Consider the following 19,068-nt stretch of genomic DNA (forward strand, 5'->3'; position numbering starts at 1 on the left):
TCCTTATTGTTTATTTTTAATATTATATGCATTTTTCATTTTATAGAAGATTATTTAAAGGTTACACAATATTCCTTTTATATAGATTATTCCACATAATATTCCATTAAATAAATGGGCCATACTTGAGTTTACTATTCTTTACTTTTATGTATTATATCCTACTATTTTAAATATGATTTCTTTAAATAATTGTGAAATCAATATATTTTATGAGAAACATGCTTTCTACATTTAGGAATATTTTTTTAGGATAGATTTCCAAAAGTGAGAATATAGCATTAAAGCATAGAATTAAAAAAAAATTCTTACTGCAATGTGGGGGGTTTGGGGGGTAAGGAAGGAATAAATGAAACAAGATGGGATTGGGAGGGAGACAAACCATAAGAGACTCTTAATCTCACAAAACAAACTGAGGGTTGCTTGGGGGGAGGTGGGTAGGGAAAGGGTGGTTGGGTTATGGACATTGGGGAGGGTATATGCTGTGGTGAGTGCTATGAAATGTGTAAGCCTGATGATTCACAAACCTGTACCCCTGGGGCTAATAATACATTATATGTTAATAAAAAATAAAAAATTTAAGAAGTTCTTGCTATATATGTCAATCATACCATCACCTTTGATGGTCATGCATTTATATTTCAACATTTTGAATTTTCATTAATAAAAACTGTGAATTTAATAGATAAAAATGCTGTCTAGTTGTTGATTTAATATATTACTTCTCAGATTATTAGTCAGGTGGAATAATTTTTTCCCTGTTAAAAAGCCAGTTGTATTTTTTGTCACTCTTCTTTATGTTTTTTTACTACATTATTGGAACATTGGTGGATTTTCTAATTTTGACTTTTGGTACAGTAACACTATCAATAACATTTTGACCTATGGAAAGAAATCACAGTAGCCTCCAAACTTTCACCGCAAGCAGAGGCAGAATTTGGAGTCCACAGCAGAGAAAATCATTGATATGCTTATAGATAAGAGAATTAAGCTAGCTTTAGGAAATCCTTATGTCAAGCCATTAAAAATAAGGGAAAGTAGAGTGGTAATGATCACCTTCTTTCCACAACCTGAGGGTCCTTGTCATGGCTAATCTTGAACATAGCTAGCACACGAGTTCTGATCTGTTTGGTCTTGGCACCGTAGATGATGGGATTGATCACAGGAGGCAGGAGTAGATAAACATCACCCATGAGAACATGCACAATGGGATCAAGGCTGTTTCCAAAACGGTGTACCACTGAGAGGCCAATGAGAGGAACATAGAAAGCTAATACCACACCGATGTGTGACACACAGGTTCCAAAAGCCTTGGCCCGCTCTGACTTGGAAGGCAGTTGTAGAACTGTTCGTATAATCAGAAAATAGGACAAGGAGATGAACAGAACATCCACGCCCATAACTAACAGTATGGCAGTAAGACCATAGATCACATTGGGCAACGTGTCTGCATAGGCCAACTTCATCATATCCTGGTGGACACAATAGGAGTGAGAGAGCACATTGGAGTGGCAGAAGGCCAGCCGCTTGATGAGCAGAGGCAGTGGGATAAAGAAGAGGGATCCACGGACAACAGCCACCATGCCAATCTGAGCTGTTACTGTATTGTTGAGCACTGCTGCATGGCGCAGTGGGTGGCAGATGGCTACATAACGGTCAAAGGCCATGGCCAGCAGGATAGTGGACTCAATAGCTGAGAGAGCATGAATAAAAAACATCTGGGTAATGCAGGCATCAAAAGTAATCTCCCGGGAATCAAACCAGAAGAGAGCGAGGATCTTGGGCATGGTGGATGTCGACAAGGCCAGGTCAATTGTTGCCAGCATGCAGAGAAAGAGGTACATGGGAGCATGTAGGCTGCGCTCTGTCCTTACGATGAAGACCACGATGCAGTTTCCAAACACTGCCACGACATACATTGAAAGCAGGGGAAAGCCGATCCAAAAATGGGCTTCTTCTAATCCTGGGATACCAATAAGTACAAAGGTGGTATGTGTGAAGTTGCAGGAACTCATAGCTGGCATCGAGAAGGGGCGCTGGAGAGGGCGAGGTCACCTTGGCAACCTGCTAGCCTGCTAGGACATGGAGCACAATCAGAGGCCAACCCTGGAAACCTGGAAACTGAATGCACCTTAGCTCTCCCTCTCCTAATCTTCCCTCTCACTCTTTCAAGCCCTTTAGGCTCTTTCATAAGCTCTGAAGCCCTCTTCCAAGGGGAAAATGATAGTTCAAACTCATTAATCAATTGCTCCTCTCCAGGTCCATTTACATTAAAATTTTTTTAGATTTATTTATTTACTTGTTTATTTGAGAGCGAGAGCACCAGTGGAAGGAGGAGGAGAGGAAGAGGGATAAGCAGACTCTGCTGAGTGTGGAGCCCAATGTGGAATCTGATCCCAGCACCCCAAGATCATTACCTGAGCTGAAACCAAGAGTGGAATGCCCAACTGACTGAAGCACTCAGGCATCTCCCATTTACATTTTTTTTCCAATTTATTTATTTTCAGAAAAACATTATTATTTTTTCACCTCACCCAGCGCTCCATGCAAGCCGTGCCCTCCATAATACCCACCACCTGGTACCCCAACCTCCCACCCCCCCGCCACTTCAAACCCCTCAGATTGTTTTTCAGAGTCCATAGTCTCTCATGGTTCACCTCCCCTTCCAATTTACCCAAATTCCCTACTCCTCTCTAATGCCCCTTGTCCTCCATGCTATTGGTTATGCTCCACAAATAAGTAAAACCATATGATAATTGACTCTCTCTGCTTGACTTATTTCACTCAGCATAATCTCTTCCAGTCCCGTCCATGTTGCTACAAAAGTTGGATATTCATCCTTTCTGATGGAGGCATAATACTCCATAGTGTATATGGATCACATCTTCCTTATCCATTCATCCGTTGAAGGGCATCTTGGTTCTTTCCATAGTTTGGCGACTGTGGCCATTGCTGCTATAAACATTGGGGTACAGATGGCCCTTCTTTTCACGACATCTGTATCTTTGGGGTAAATACCCAGGAGTGCAATTGCAGGGTCATAGGGAAGCTCTATTTTTAATTTCTTGAGGAATCTCCACACTGTTCTCCAAAGAGGCTGCACCAACTTGCATTCCCACCAACAGCGTAAGAGGGTTCCCCTTTCTCCACATCCTCTCCAACACATGTTGTTTCCTGTTTTGTTAATTTTGGCCATTCTAACTGGTGTAAGGTGATATCTCAATGTGGTTTTAATTTGAATCTCCCTGAGGGCTAATGATGATGAACACCGTATACAAAGATAAACTCAAAATGGATAAAAGACCTCAACGTGAGACAGGAATCCATCAGAATCCTAGAGGAGAACATAGGCAGTAATCTCTTTGATATCAGCCACAGCAACTTCTTTCAAGATATGTCTCCAAAGGCAAAGGAAACAAAAGTGAAAATGAACTTTTGGGACTTCATCAAGATAAAAAGCTTCTGCACAGCAAAGGAAACAATCAAAAAAACAAAGAGGCAACCCACGGAATGGGAGAAGATATTTGCAAATGACAGTACAGACAAAATGTTGATATCCAGGATCTATAATGAACTCCTCAAACAACACACACGAATCAGGCAAACACATAAAAAAATGGGCAGAAGATATGAACAGACACTTCTCCCATTTACATTTTAAAAAATGGAATCTAGGGAGAACAAAGTTTATCCCAAAATGTATCCTTTCCAAATTCTTTTGGACTCCTCCTGGCCCATAGTTTCACTACCCAGATATTGGGTGGTCCTTTTCTCGGGCAGGTGTTAAGAGGTACCCTATTGAGAACCCTTTCCAGGTATGTTCTTTTTTTTTTTCTTCCCCCAATTATTCATTCATTTTATAAGCATCTACTTATATGACCTACTATGTACAAGGCTACTTGCTAGATGCTCATGATACAGAGATGAAAGACACATCTTTTGCTCTTCAGATACCCTGCCTATGGTAGAAGATAGACAAGTAACCCAATTATTAGACTTTTGGGGTGAGTGTTAGCCTAAGGTGTGCCTTTAATGCATAGGATGGGGAGAGGCATGATCAGAGGAGACTTCCTGACAAAGATAATCCTTTTGATCAGTCTTCAAACATGAGCAGGAATGAGACAGAGAAGGGAATAATGGGTATATGAAGCCAGTGGGGAGAGGGATTTTTTTTCCTTCAAAATTTCAGGATTCTGAGTTCCCAGGTATAAGGTCAGCAAGGGGAAAAAGAAACACAAAAATTACAATTTTTTAAAAAGATGAGGAAAAAACCTAAGGGGAAAAAAAAAGTCTGGAAACTCCTTTGGGGTCATCAAATGAAAGGGAGTAGCTCTCTCCAGTGACTTATCTGGAGATGAAGGTGCTGGTAGGATATGTGGCCTCCATCGGATCCTAGCTGCCGGACTTGTCTCTTGTGAAGGCTCTTCTCTCTGCTCCTGGCTGATTTGTCTCTCTGCACCTGAAAGCGACCTCCAGGCCACACTCTTGCCTTAGGGAAAACTTGGGTTGATCCTTGATACTCCTAGAGCTTTGGAAGCCCAGCATTGCTCTGCCCCTGCCATGCCACCCAAACACGTAGGCTTTGACCTTATCAAATACTTTCCCTGGTAGGCTCCTTAGGTACCCTCTTCTTTAGAGCTAATTGCCTCTAAAGAGCTAAGGGCTTGGCTTCAAGAAGAAGGACCTCTGAATCTTGGGAATAAACTCTATAGGTATCTTCATCAATGATAGTTGGGTAAACCTATTCATCTCCCCAGGATTCTTCATCACTCCTGATCTGGGTCTTTACAGCAATTGGGAGATGCTCTTTAGGGGAGAGGGTTTGGACAACAGCAGTCTTAAAATATAGTGTGATAAAATAGGAACTAAAATGTTTAACTTGGATGATCCCCATCATGGATAAGCAAAGAATATTCAAATCCAAGATCCAAAGATCACAGAATTCATACCTCTGACCACTATTTGCGCTTCTCCCTATCCTCAGATCTTATGTAAAGACGTAATAGCTACTCTCCTTGACAAATGTGAGATTCCAAATGTGGACCCACATTGCTATCAGAGAAATGAGAAGCCTTTGTAATAGGCAGATAATTGTATCCTTAAATGAGATAAAAGCTTATATCTTGTATCCATGCAACCATCTATGCATCTACCATTGGTAGAAAGGGAGAGAGATTCAGAAATCTAAACAATTCAGGCTGAAAAGTCTGGGTAATGCTAAGGAAACTTCCCCAGAAGGAGGCCAGCTCACTAGACCTCTGTGGGGCCCAGAATGTAGAAAAAGGCATGGAGGGATTGCAGGGGGGGGCACAGTAATGTATTTCCCCTTTCCCTAAGCCTCTTGCCCATGCTACTGTGTGAGTACCTACAGATACACGGGTCTTTATTGGCCACAGAGTTGGATCCTTTCCTGACTCCTCTTTCTTCAGGGCATCTTTTCTGCTTTTCTAGTAGCAGTCTAAGGCTACTATATTGTCTCCCCAGTTACCTACCCAGAATACCACATATTTCTCTCCCATGTTGTCTGGCTTTCTGGCCAAAGTGACCCTTGGCTAGATCCAATTTTAGCTTCTCTGTGAGTCTGGATGTGGCTTCTGCATTCATTATTACTTGCCTTTCTGTTCTGTCTGCTAGTGCTGTGGGGAATTTCTTCTCAGCCCATGAAGATGCATTTGGGACACAAGGGTTTCTTCTTCCTGATATGAGACAGCTGTGGGGTCCTCGTGATCCCCTAAAATGGTAGGAGTTTGGCCTTCTCAGTCCTGGGTGAGGGTGCACTCACTTGAAATCCATGCAATCCTAGGAGAGAGCAGGTGGAGCTGGCTTACCCTTTCAAGTGCTGGCCTATTTATAATGCTGCCTAGGAAGCCCATGGGAACAGGCTGCAGGAGTATGTACTGAGGTCTCTGGGGCTTGGCGGGCAGGGGACAGTATCTCCATATTCACTTGTGTGTCAGTCCCATAGGCTTCCCACTTTTTCTGTGTGTGTGTGTGTTGTGGGGGTTGATCAAGAAGGGGGCACTGCCTCTGCCTCTGCCATCATTCCCACACTTACACATACAGGGATCTTGACAATCTATTCCCATTCTTCCAAATAACTCAAAATCTCCCAGGTAGCAACAGTGGTTAGAAATTTTCCTCATTAACCACTCTCCTATACATGACAGACAACAGGGGTTTATAGTTATGTCCCTGGGCTCTAGGAATTCACATCCTCTTTAAAAACCAAGATGGATACACAAAACCAGTAATTCCTATAACTCAGGATAAGAGCATGCACCTCAGTTTTTCATTCTCAGCTCTTCTTTTAGTAGATGAAATAGACCTTGAGATAGGGAAGTCACTCTCTTGCACCTGTGTTACAGATAAGAAATGAATGAGATGAAGGCTCTTTGCCTTGGTTGCAGAGTTTTTAGTGATATTGGTCGGAGAACTAGGTATTCTGATTCTTTATTCATCCCCATTTAACAAATATTTATCAGGGGCTTACAATGTAACAAGATATGCAATTTTTTTAAACCCACCCTTATAGATTATATATCTTGATGAGAGGGACACACAGTCCATGGTTAATATGAGAAACTAAATAGTTTCTCCTTATGACTACCTAAGAAGAAAAAAATAAAGGGAAGAAGAGAACAGGTAAGTATTGGGATGGGCAGTTGAAATTTTAATTTGAAGTTGGCAAGGAATGCCTTATAATGCAGACATTTGAGGACTACCCTGGAGGGAGCAAGAAATATATCCATGAGATCTCTGAGGAAGACCATCCAAAGAAGAAAGACAAAAACTGCAAAGTTTCTGAAAAGGGAGTGTATCTAGGGGTTTAGAATAATAAGGAGGTTGGAGTGTCTGGGCAGAGAGAACAAAGGGAAGAAAAATAGATAGATAGGGATAGATAATACGGAATTGGATTGTATAGGGCTTTATAGGACTTTTTACAGGTCAGTTAAAGTTTTTAACTTGGAGTCTGAATAAAGATAGCTACAACAGCAGCCATGTATTTACTACTGTCCCAGCTTTCAGGAAAGTCTTCAATTCACTGTGAACATGTCACTTTGGGTAGAGTGACATTTGATCTGCAAATCACCCATTCCCAAATGTTCAAACTACCCACTTCCTAGTAAGAAAAGCTTACAAGTTTCCAAGGTCGTTGGATAGAGGGGCCATCCATAGGTTAGTGTGTATGTAAGGGGTGGTGAGGTAGAAGAGAAACATCTGTAGAAGTAGTATGAACACCTTTGCTGTCTGGTCTTTAGACTGAAGTTCTTTCTCATTCTGATTTTTAGGACTTTGTGTACCCCATCATTTTTCTCTAAGTTTCTTTCCCCCCCCATAAACAAACAAATATCTAGCCTGTAAATCTATATCATCTGAACTTTTTCAATAGTGAATGAATGAGTCATTCAGTCATTCTAAGACCAGAATAAGTCCCTGGTTTTAGAAAGTGGGCACAGAATCTGTGATAAGAGAACAGTTATGAGAGAGTCTGAAAAGGGATGTCCTAAGAAAGAGCCACAGGGTACTGCAAAATCACCTGGAAAGGACGCCAGACAGGCTTGAGTAATCAGGGAATGTCTCCAAGAGTTACTTCTTTTCTATGTTAGGAGAACGGAAATAGTGAGGGTGGTATAGAAGGAGGTAACAGCTTGTGCAAAGGCTTTTGAGTGATTCAGAGCAGTCACAGTTAAGAAATGCAAGTGGGGGGCGCCTGGGTGGCTCAGTGGTTTAAGCCGCTGCCTTCGGCTCAGGTCATGATCTCAGGGTCCTCGGATCAAGCCCCACATCGGGCTCTCTCCTCAGCAGGGAGCCTGCTTCCCCCTCTCTCTCTGCCTGCCTCTCTGCCTATTTGTGATCTTTCTCTGTCTATCAAATAAATAAATAAAAATTAAAAAAAAAAAAAAAGAAATACAAGTGGTTCGTTGTGCCTGGAGCACCAAACAGAGGGCAAACAATGAGGCTTGAGATTAAAATTTCAACTGAGAGGTAAATAGAGCCAGCCACTATTAGTAGCTAGTAGTAACAGAGATACTATTATTTTATTATGTGGCAGACCCTGGTTTGGGGTCTGGAATACATCATGAATGAATAAAATTCTTATTCTTAAAGACCTTACCTGGTAATGGGGAAACTAGAGAAGAAATAAATAGGTATGTAATATTTTGGTGGGGGAAGGGAGTGCCAGGTATTAAACATAAGATAGGTAAGGAAGCGAGTAATTGCAGACAAGAATTGAAGGAGAGGAGGTGGTTGGTTTTTTTTGTTTTTTCTTTTTTTTGAAATTCTAATTTAAAAAAAATTTTTTTTTCATTTATTTATTTTCAGCATAACAGTATCATTATTTTTTCACCACACCCAGTGCTCCATGCAATCCGTGCCCTCTATTATACCCACCACCTGGTACCCCAACCTCTTCAAATCCCTCAGATTGTTTTTCAGAGTCCATAGTCTCTCATGATTCACCTCCCCTTCCAATTTACCCCAACTCCCTTCTCCTCTCTAACACCCCTTGTCCTCCATGCTATTTGTTATGCTCCACAAATAAGTGAAACCATATGATTAATTGACTCTCTCTGCTTGACTTATTTCACTCAGCATAATCTCTTCCAGTCCCATCCATGTTGCTACAAAAGTTGGGTATTCATCCTTTCTGATGGAGGTGGTTATTTTTAATGTAGGAAGGTAACACTTAGGCAGAGACCTGCATGAAGTGAGGCAGGAAGCCACAAGGGTGTCTGGGGGAAGAACATTCCAACTAGGGAGGACAGAAAGTGTGAAGTTTGGTGTTGAAACCTGTATGGTGATATTACGGAAATATTTGCAGGTAGTACAGGTATAATAGAATGAATAAAGGGGAGAGTAGTAGGAGATGAAGTTGCGATGGTAGAGGGGAGTTAAATCATACAGACACAAAAAGATGGAAGACCATTCCATGCTCTTGGATCAGAAGAATAAACATTGTTAAAATGTCTATACTGCCTCGAGCAATCTATACTTTTAATGCCATTCCGATCAAAATTCCACCGGCATTCTTCAAAGAGCTGGAGCAAATAATCCTAAAATTTGTATGGAATCAGAAGAAACCCCGAATCGCTAAGGAAATGTTGAAAAACAAAAATAAAGCTGGCGGCATCACCTTACCTGATTTCAAGCTTTATTACAAAGCTGTGATCACCAAGACAGCATGGTACTGGCATAAAAACAGACACATAGACCAGTGGAACAGAGTAGAGAGCCCTGATATGGACCCTCAACTCTATGGTCAATTAATCTTCGACAAAACAGGAAAAAATATACAGTGGAAAAAAGACAGTCTCTTCAATAAATGGTGCTGGGAAAACTGGACAGCTATATGTAGAAGAATGAAACTCGACCATTCTCTTACACCGTACACAAAGATCAACTCAAAATGGATAAAAGACCTCAATGTGAGACAGGAATCTATCAGAATCTTAGAGGAGAACATAGGCAGTAATCTCTTCGATATCAGCCACAGCAACTTCTTTAAAGATATGTCTCCAAAGGCAAAGGAAACAAAAGCGAAAATAAACTTCTGGGACTTCATCAAAATCAAAAGCTTCTGCACAGCAAAGGAAACAGTCAAAAAAACAAAGAGGCAACCCACAGAATGGGAGAAGATATTTGCAAATGACAGTACAGACAAAAGGTTGATATCCAGGATCTATAATGAACTCCTCAAACTCAACCCACACGAAACAGACAAACACATCAAAAAATGGGCAGAAGATATGAACAGACACTTCTCCAATCAAGAAATACAAATGGCTATCAGACACATGAAAAAATGCTCATCATCATTAGCCCTCAGGCAGATTCTCATGAACTATTATAATGACTGTGAGTTTTCCTTGGGTAAGACAGGGGGCCACAGGACATGTTGAATGGAAGAAGTGGCATGCTCTATTTTATGTATTAAAATAATCATTCTAACTACCATGGGGAAAGTAAAGCAAAGTGGATGAAGGAAGATCTACCAGGAGACTATTACAATGGCTGGGCACATGGTGGTATTAGTAGAAGTAGTAGAAAGTAGTTAGTTTCCAGGTATCAATATCTGAAATATCTGAAAGAAAGAGTCATTGGCATTTGCCGATAGGTTGGATGTGGAGTAGGAGTGTCAGAGAGGTATCAGTAATAACTCCAAAAACTCTAACTCAGTCACACGAAAAATAGAGTTTTTAAGTTAGGGAGACATGGTTGATGTGAATATTAAGATATGTTTTTGGACATGATGAGTCTGAGATGATTATTAAACATTCAAGTAGGAGTACTGATACATAGGATATGAGTCGGGACTATAAATATTAGTTTGGGATTTGCCAGCATGTAGATGGGATTTGAAGCCATGATTCTAGATGAGATAACTAAAAATGGGAATATAATAAAGAATAAACAGGTCTGAGTACAAAATTCTAGAACATTCCAACATACAAAGATCATGGAAATGAAGACCAACACTAATGGAGACTGAAAATGTTATTGTAAAGCTTACTGAAAATTTTGACATCATCTAGTTATTAAATAGTACTGTTGTCACTTAATAAATTTCCTGTGGATATCACTTACTAATCCTTCGTTGCTGGATCTCATACCCCCTGTAGAACCCATCTTTATGCAGTGATACCAATGCGTCATTGAAATATGTACTTTAAATATTTGAGAATTAATGGCCATTCCTACTTGCTGGATTAAGCCATTATGTGAAGTAAATGGAATTAAACATTTCCAAGTAAATGACACAAATTGAAATTCATTTACAATTCTTAGTCATTTTTGAGTTTCTGCTGGGGCAGAAAGTTGATGGAAGGCAGAGAAAAATTCTGGAATATGTTTACTTAGGAAAGAACATAAAGTAGAAATATATTTGTATTTTTCAGGTTTGAAAATTCTGTTTTGGATTTTTTCTCTGTAATTTGGTTGAAAATTTCTAGAGGATAGACTTGTGAGGTTTTTTGTTTGTTTGTTTATTTGTTTCTTTTGCTTCTTTATGTCCCCTAGTACAAATTACATGGACTCATATATATGTATCTATACAAATTATATACATGTATACTCATATATAGTCTATATTATAGGTAGCAACATAGCTAAAGTTAATAGAGTTGGGGGACCATGGAGTAAGTTTGCATGCATGTGAAATACGGTTCTGTTGTTTATGAGCTGTTTAAGCAAGAAACTTAATATTTTTGTGCCTCAATTTTCTCATTGATCAAAGAACTAACTACCTTTTAATGTTGTTTCAGATGTGTGTTAATAAATGCAAACCATGACTAGTCAAAGGAAATAATAAATGTTAGTAAAAATTATTATTGCATTTAGAAAAATACTGCCTATCTCTCATAAAGATATGGCTTTCTCATAATGTGTCATACTAACTGCTCTAAAGTAGAAAAAGTCAGAAAATTCAGTTTGTTGGCAGGATAAACAACAGTTTAGAACAAAGAGTGATGGATGGGAGAAATGATAGACTTAAGACTTCATACTGCTCATTGCTTCTATTCTTATGTCTCTGTCTCCTCATCTGTAAAATAAAGGGTTTAGCTGATGTTCTAAATATATTCCAGCTTTAATTCTAAGTTTTTGTTTCATGATCACCAGCTTTGTTTTTAAATTGATAGTGTTAGGCCATCTCTAGAATTCTATGTGTCTTTGGAATAGATCATTTTTATCACAGCTCTGCGTATTTGTTTGGTCTTCACACTGTAGATGATGGGGTTCATTACAGGAGGGATCAGGAGGTAAGTGTTAGCAATCATTGTATGAACATAGGCTGGGGCTCGTTTCCCAAATCTGTGAACAAAGGACAGACTGATCAATGGAAAGTAGAAAATAACAACAGCTCCAATATGGGAGATACATGTGCTGAAGGCTTTCTTCCTCTCTTCTGGGGATGCAATGCTGAGGACGGTCTTAATAATCAAAATGTAAGAGAGGAGGATGAAGATTGAGTCCACACCAACAGTAGAGATCATGGCAGTCAATCCAACTGCATTGTTGATCCTGGTGTCTGTGCATGAGAGCTTCATTACATCAGGGTGGAAGCAGTAGGAGTGGTGAAACACGTGGTTGTGGCAGAAGGACAGTCTTTTAAGAAGTGCAACCATTGGTGTCAGCATTAGTGTCCCTCTGATGACAATTGCCACTCCAATTTGAGCTATTCTGGAATCAGTTAAAATGGTGGCATACCTGAGTGGATTAGAGATGGCCACAAAACGATCAAAGGCCATGGCCAACAGCACTGAGGATTCCATGACAGTGAAGAGTTTAATAAAGAACATCTGTGACAAGCAGGCATTAAAGCTGATCTCCCTGGCATCGAACCAGAATATACCCATCATGGTGACCAGGGTGGATATGGACAGGCCGAGGTCAGTGGTGGACAGCATGGAGAGGAAATAATACATGGGTTTGTGGAGGCTGGGCTGGGTGACAATGGCAAAGAGAATCAGGCTGTTTCCTGAGAGGGCGGTTATGTAGAGAAAGCAGAAGGGAATGGAGATCCAGATGTGGAAGACTTCCAGCCCGGGAACGCCAGTTAGGAGGAAAATGATGGAAGTAGATGTGGTAGTCCAGAAGTTTGACATGCTAGATTAAAAACACAGAGTTCCAAGATGAAACCCTGGAACAACAACAATACTGTATTACTAGTATTAATCCAATTACAAATAATTTTATTCAACCAAAAACTAACCGAAGATGAATATTTATATACTCTGTAAAAATGAATTGCTCATTGAAATTGATAAAGGAATATAAGATTTCAACTGCTGTAGTAGGTACTGTTCTTTTTCTTATATATACCTCGGTCCATTATTTTTCTTTCCTGGGACACTTTGCTGGTAGCTATGTTCATATTATGTGACCTTTCCTTCCACTTCTCTAGCCAGAGATGACTGGGTGAAGGAAAGTCACTTTACTCAAGACTGGTCAATTATATTTCATCCTTTCTGGATTTTCAAATTGTGTTTAAGAGGTAGCAGGTTAGTTTGTCCATATAGTTAGCATCAGAGGAAAGTAGACTGGGACTGTGGAGCAGCAATATTATATCAGCCTCAAGTGTAGAAAGCAGATAAGCTTATAGACAATTTGGAAAGCCAGAAAATACTGAGAAAGAGATACTTATGATACAAAGTACCACCTATGAAATGCTAATAGGTGGCTTAGGCACCAGTGCAGTCATGTGCAGATGTCTACAGTATCTAACCTTGAAAGTGACACCTGCAATGTGGCATCTGGTGTCTCATTTGGAAAGTGGAATTAGAACACACATGCCTACCACCTTAGGGATAGAGGCCTCTGCCCCTCCCCCCATTTGTGATATAGCATGCTGCCTTGTTCAGATAGAGTTTTCTCTTGAACTGCCTAAAGACTAGTTGTTCTCCATTTTGTTAAGATATACTTTTCAGGAGATATTTAATAGAATTTTACTGTTTTGCTTTGGAGGGGAAGATATACCTTTACTGAAAGTCTGAAAGTTAACAAGTTTAACAGGTTTGATGTTTAACAAGTTCTTAGCACTTTTCATAAATATTTTGATTTTTGAAAACAATTTTAGTAATTATAGTTTAAAAAAAATACATAGTGATCAGAAAGGCAAATTGAACTCTACTTAATAAATGAATAGTTCTTATGATAATTAAAGAAATGGGTTCACCTCTCATGTTCCACAAGTCTTGGCCTGTTTATTTACTATTAATTTCCAGAACCTAGGTCTTAGCTTTTGAGGTTAACAACTTCCTAGGGTCTTTGGGAGCTAGAGTAATTATGAAAAAGGAGACAGTTCAATTGTATATAAAAGGCTTGGGGTAGCTGGAGAAGTCTTCTTAGGAAAATCAGCGCTTGAAAGATTGCTATGCTTTGTGTAAATAGAAATGAAGTATTCTAAGGCTCCTAGAACAGCCTATGTGAAAGTGCTGAGCCAGAATGAATTCTTAAAGATGTTAGAATCAAGTGAGGGAGAGGGAATAGTACTGTTTATAATAACTTCAGCATCTAGTGTACAGTGGTGAATGATAAAAAAAAAGGGTTATGGGGGTGCAGAGTGTTTCCACAGGTGTTACTTATGTTTGGCTATCATGGAGATTTTCACAATGCTTATCAATATGGCATGCAATGATTGAGTTGTAACTTTGTTATAGAGTGGTAAGAAATTTTATAGGAGATCTTTTTTTTTTTAAATTACTATTGGAACAAATTATCTTTCATCCTAATTTCTTCCTGATTCCCTTTATATTATTTTGGTAATTTAGACAATGTGTAATTCATTACACATTTTCATTCTTGTTATTTTTTTCCCTCCCTATTTTGTTGAGGAAGCAGAAGAAAAACACAGTGTGTAGGCTGAACTGATCTGAGCTGAGTCTGGCAGAAGAGAACTCCATCAAATTCCTTTCTTTCCATTTCTCTACAACTGTGTCTTCCTGTACCCTCTCCTTATTCATGCTGGGTACAGACACAGGAGATTCCTTATTCCTTTTTATAGCCAATAACTCCATCTAAGCTCTTGATCAGCCGTCATCAAGACTTAGTTCATTTCAGTATCAAACTGGGAGCTCACTGGGTATTGTGTCAGCCCTAAGGATATGAAGCAAATAAAATAGCAGTGATTTGGTGCCTGAGAAAACCAGAGAGGTTGTTAACGCCTCATCTTTTTAAGGCTGAAAGCCTTATCTTTAATTAGAGCCCAGGGACGTCTATGAAAATGAAAACTTACCAGTTTGGAGCACTACTACATGCCAGGCACCCTGAATATAAGAGGAATCAGAGACACAGAAATATTACTAGCTGTAAAGTGCATCAGGTAGATATTTCTAAGTGATAAGATAGAATAGTGTAGAGTGGCGGGTTCTGAGTGTGTGTATACATGAATGTGTCTGTGTGTGTTAAGAGGAATTAGCTCTAAGACCTCTTAACTCAGTAGATAAATTAGAACTGTGAAATGTTTTGATGGGTGGATGTGAGTTTACAAGGATGCAAAGCAGGAAAAGGGTGTTCTTGACATAGATAACAGCATGGGCAGAAACTGAATAAAATAATAACAGGGTTTGTTGGACAACTACAAGAAAATTAAAATTCTGGAGGCTTCTAAGTATGGTGCTGGGTGATGTGGGAGATGAGTGAGAGAAATCAGCAGGCCAGGACATGAGCATCTTCATTCCACGGAAAGGAGAGGGAATGTCAATTTTAGTTGCAGAGCTAGGCATTTCCAAATATTTTATGAATAACTAAACAAATCATTTTTCATTTCTTCTCCCTTAACTCTAACAAAATTCCTTTCCTTCTTTAGTATCTTAGATAATACCAGTGGCTCCTTTTCTGGAGCTTCTGTTCTCAAGTTATACCCCAAACCATTAAGGAATGCCCCCTACACATTTATATAGATACTTTCAACATGACATTAAGTTCAACTATGATAGATGGACCATCTTTCTTAACCGGCTCCTGTGCTTCGCTAGTCAGGCAAATAAGAGACAAACCCTATTTTTCCCTCAATTTCCTGCCTTACATTTTATAATGACAAAAAACATTATTTGAAGGACAGTCTGCCTGTGATTATTATTCCTTCACCTTCAGTAATAGCCTGGGTTCTTTGTCTAATGGCTCTCGGGAAATTCTCCAACTTGTCACCAATGACTTTCTAAACACCAAATCCAAAAGTTTAATCTTCAGATTTGTTTTTCTCTCTCTCATCTCAAATTTTTGCTGTTTTAGGCACCTTTTCTTTGTCTTTTCTTTAGGTACTTTCTCCTTCATTAGCTTCAGTGATAGTTATTCTGTGTGCGTTGTTTTTTTTTTTTTTGATTTCTTTATGGAACAGTGTTTTTGTTCTGTCTTTCCAGTTGTGGTGTTTTTTAAGAGTCTTTTTCTTTCAAGAAGGCCCTGTTTTTTTTTTTTTTGGTCTCCGGTATACTCTACTCTACTTGGGATATCTTGGTTTTTCCCACGGCTTTAAATAGCACTTACATTCAGATGACATGCAAATCTGAAATCTAATTATAGAGTCTCCTGAGTTCTATGTTTCGAAAGTTAACAGGATCTTTGAAGCAATGGCAAAAATGTCTGGGCTGAAACTTGAAGGCAGTCGTGAATCCTGGAACTAGAGTGAGGTGATAAAACAGGCAATTTGGAAAACTAATGGGCAGCAGTCTGGAGAGCAGGTCAAAGCTCTCTGCTTGGTGACAGTGAACAAAAGTGAATAAGCTACTTTATCTACCCATGAGGCATACTCCCTCCTTGTAATCTCTCAGACACCTCCACCTCAATATGGGCCAAACGGAGCTCATTCCTTCCCCCATTCCAAAACTGGCTCTCTCTCCTATGTCTCATTTGTCAGTAAATGACATCAAACTAACAAATCATCTCATCAGAGTTACTGCCCTCACATACACACATGTTCACACACTCTTCTCCCTCTTTTTCATCCTCTACCTGCAAATGTTCATTAAACACTTGCAAATCGATATATTGATTTTACTTCTAAAATGTCAAAAACTGGAGAATCCAGAGGTTTCTATTTGAGGGTCAAGTAATAGCAACGTGATTCATGGTAGGTGCTTGAAGCTGTACTTCATTGCGCTTTCCTTAATTGAATAACTTACCTGTTCCTAACATCTTTGTTAGGGGGCTAATAGATTTATCAAGGGAAGGTACTAAAATTCCTTGAAACTACTCTATGCTGCCATCACCCTGGAATCTGTTCAGTCTATCCTCTCCAATTCTGGTACAATCTTCCTTTTCTTCTGTAAAATATAAGCTATAGTCTCCTAATTTATTTTCCTGTCCCCCAGATCACAGTGATGCTCTTCTTTCACTGCACTATTATGAGCTATGGCTTCTATGACTTTAACTCCAGAACAGATGATATAGCTTTATCAGTATTGTCCAAGTCATTGCTAATGGCATCCCTATAGTGTGTGACTGATCTCTGTTCAGATCCTCACTCAGACAATAACTAGTTTTGAGACTATTGGTAACAATAATAAAAAAATATTACTCATAACAACAGCTACCATTTAGTATTGGAATTTGTTCTGTGAACATTACAGTGCTAAGCATTTGAGAAACATTCTCTTGATTCTTATTACAACATCATTTGGCAAGTATTACTAAATTCACTTTGATTCCCCTTTTCTGGTAACCGAGGATGAGAGAGGTTATGAAACATGTTCAGAATCACACACAGCTAGTGAATGTCAGAACTGGGATTTTAAACCCAATATTTAAAAAAATTGCTCCCCCAAATTATGGTTTCATGTATAAGTAGTGAAAACTTTCTTTGATGCAGTTTCCTCATCTATAAGGTAGACTATATCTTGTTCCTAATAGAATGCCTGGCATGCAGTAAATGTTCAAAAAATTTTTTTTAATTTTTAGTAAGAATAATTGGGCTTAGGAATGATTCCTTCAGCTCCTGACAGCCTTTTTGTTTTTTTCAAGCACCAAACCACTATAATAACATATATAGCACCCTGATTAAGTCATTTGCTTAACAAACCACAAACTATTTTTAATTTCTTGAGGAATCTCCACACTGTTTTCCAAAGTGGCTGTACCAACTTGTATTCCCAGAGGGGGAGGCAAACCATGAGAGACTGTGGACCCTGAGAAACAAATTGAGGGTTTTAAGGGGGAGGGGTGGGGGAGGATGGGTGAGGTTGGTGGTGGGTATTAAGAAGGGCACGTATTGCATGGAGCACTGGGTGTGGTGCATAAACAATCTTGGAACACTGAAATAATAAAATAAAATTAAAACAAAACAAAACAAACCACAAACTGCAACCCACACGGGGCAGAAAAATGACCTTTTGCTGCAGGTTTCCTGAGACTAAATAATTCTATAAATTCTGCTGTGTATCTCAGCCCAACCATCTGACTATCTCATCTAATTCTGAACATTGTGAGGAAATTCTTCCTGTGGATAAAAAAATTCAGCTCACCTAGAGTCAAGTCTTTTCTTTGAACAAAACAGTTTTACTTACAGAATTTGTACTTGTCCCTCTCGGGCTGACTCAGAAGGCTGAGGAGACTTGATTCCAGGGAAGGACGGAGCTTATGAGGAGACTTGTTGCAGCCTGAATGGAGACAGGCACAGAGCTGAGAGGCCCATTCCTGGTGGTGGTGTCACTCTCTGTGTCTCCAGGGGTATGGTGGTTCCCAGAAGACTTCTTTTGCCTTTTACAGACTTTGTCTGTTCCATTACGCAATTACTCATTGTGGTCATGTGCTTTATAGGCTGATGTAATTTTTTTGTCCCTGGGCCTTTTTATTGAAGTGGGTTTTTTTTTACAAAAACAATTTTAAGACATAATTCACATATCATAAAATTCACCCATTTAAAATGTACAATTCAATGGTTTTTAGTAAATTTACCCAGTTGTACATGTATCATCATGGTCTAACTTTAGAAAATTTTTATTACTGCAAAAAGAAATCCCATGCCCATGAGCAGTCACTCTGAAGAGGATTTTTAAAAATGAAATATTATACTAAATTGCTAAAGGGACTATCATCTGGTGAGTGTAAGTCACATTCCACTCGGTAACTCGTTAGCGTCTATTACTATTCATGGTAGTCCTGTTTCATTAGCCTACCTGTGCTTTTTAGCAGCCTGTCTTTTATAACTAGGAAAAAAACACAATTTACTCATCTATACACACATCCAGTAAAATATTGCATAAGACTGTCCTATATTCTAAACATCATGCTAAATGCTGGAGATTAAGAAAGGGGGGGTGGGGATTCAACCCTGTTCTTACTGTCCATGGTTTAGTTTAGTATAGAAACACACTTAACTGATAATTACCAATATTGATAATTAGTGATAGTGTTCTCTTAGAGGCATGAACCAAATACATTTTTACTTACTTTTTCATAACTTAATCTATTTTCTATTTTGAATCCCAGCACACTAACTGGAAGGAAACTGACAAAAATAACTTGGGATTCCCCCTACTTGTGTTTAAATGTTGCAGATCTTACATTGTACCAAGAACTTAGACTTTGTGGGTGATGGATCTGGCCGGTGATGCAATCTGAAAAGAGGTGACA

The 19,068-nt window shown here is 39.2% G+C and overlaps 2 protein-coding genes across 3 annotated transcripts; both read right to left on the bottom strand.

The window, feature by feature from the left end:
- Nucleotides 1-511: 511 nt before the first annotated feature.
- LOC122912649 (olfactory receptor 51E2) lies at nt 512-18,072 on the bottom strand. Its single transcript, XM_044258678.1, has 2 exons — nt 18,000-18,072; nt 512-2,072 (listed from the first exon to the last, which is right to left on the bottom strand). The coding sequence occupies exon 2, from the start codon at nt 2,022-2,024 to the stop codon at nt 1,053-1,055; it is 972 nt and encodes a 323-aa protein (XP_044114613.1). The 5' UTR covers nt 2,025-2,072; nt 18,000-18,072; the 3' UTR covers nt 512-1,052.
- Nucleotides 10,180-18,087, bottom strand: LOC122912650 (olfactory receptor 51F2-like). Of its 2 annotated transcripts, none has more exons than XM_044258680.1 (2): nt 18,000-18,087; nt 10,180-12,640 (listed from the first exon to the last, which is right to left on the bottom strand). In XM_044258680.1, the coding sequence occupies exon 2, from the start codon at nt 12,603-12,605 to the stop codon at nt 11,661-11,663; it is 945 nt and encodes a 314-aa protein (XP_044114615.1). In that variant the 5' UTR covers nt 12,606-12,640; nt 18,000-18,087; the 3' UTR covers nt 10,180-11,660. The 2 variants fall into 2 exon arrangements, with proteins under 2 accessions (XP_044114615.1, XP_044114614.1); XM_044258679.1 differs by having other exon boundaries at nt 10,180-12,606; nt 18,000-18,085.
- Nucleotides 18,088-19,068: the final 981 nt, after the last annotated feature.

The sequence above is a fragment of the Neovison vison genome, chromosome 7, assembly GCF_020171115.1.
Source record: "Neovison vison isolate M4711 chromosome 7, ASM_NN_V1, whole genome shotgun sequence".
Lineage (NCBI taxonomy): Eukaryota > Metazoa > Chordata > Mammalia > Carnivora > Mustelidae > Neogale > Neogale vison.

Coding starts and splice junctions, on each gene's coding strand:
- LOC122912650 (XM_044258680.1), bottom strand. CDS start 12,605: ATGTCAAACTTCTGGACTACCACATCTACTTCCATCATTTTCCTCCTA.
- LOC122912649 (XM_044258678.1), bottom strand. CDS start 2,024: ATGCCAGCTATGAGTTCCTGCAACTTCACACATACCACCTTTGTACTT.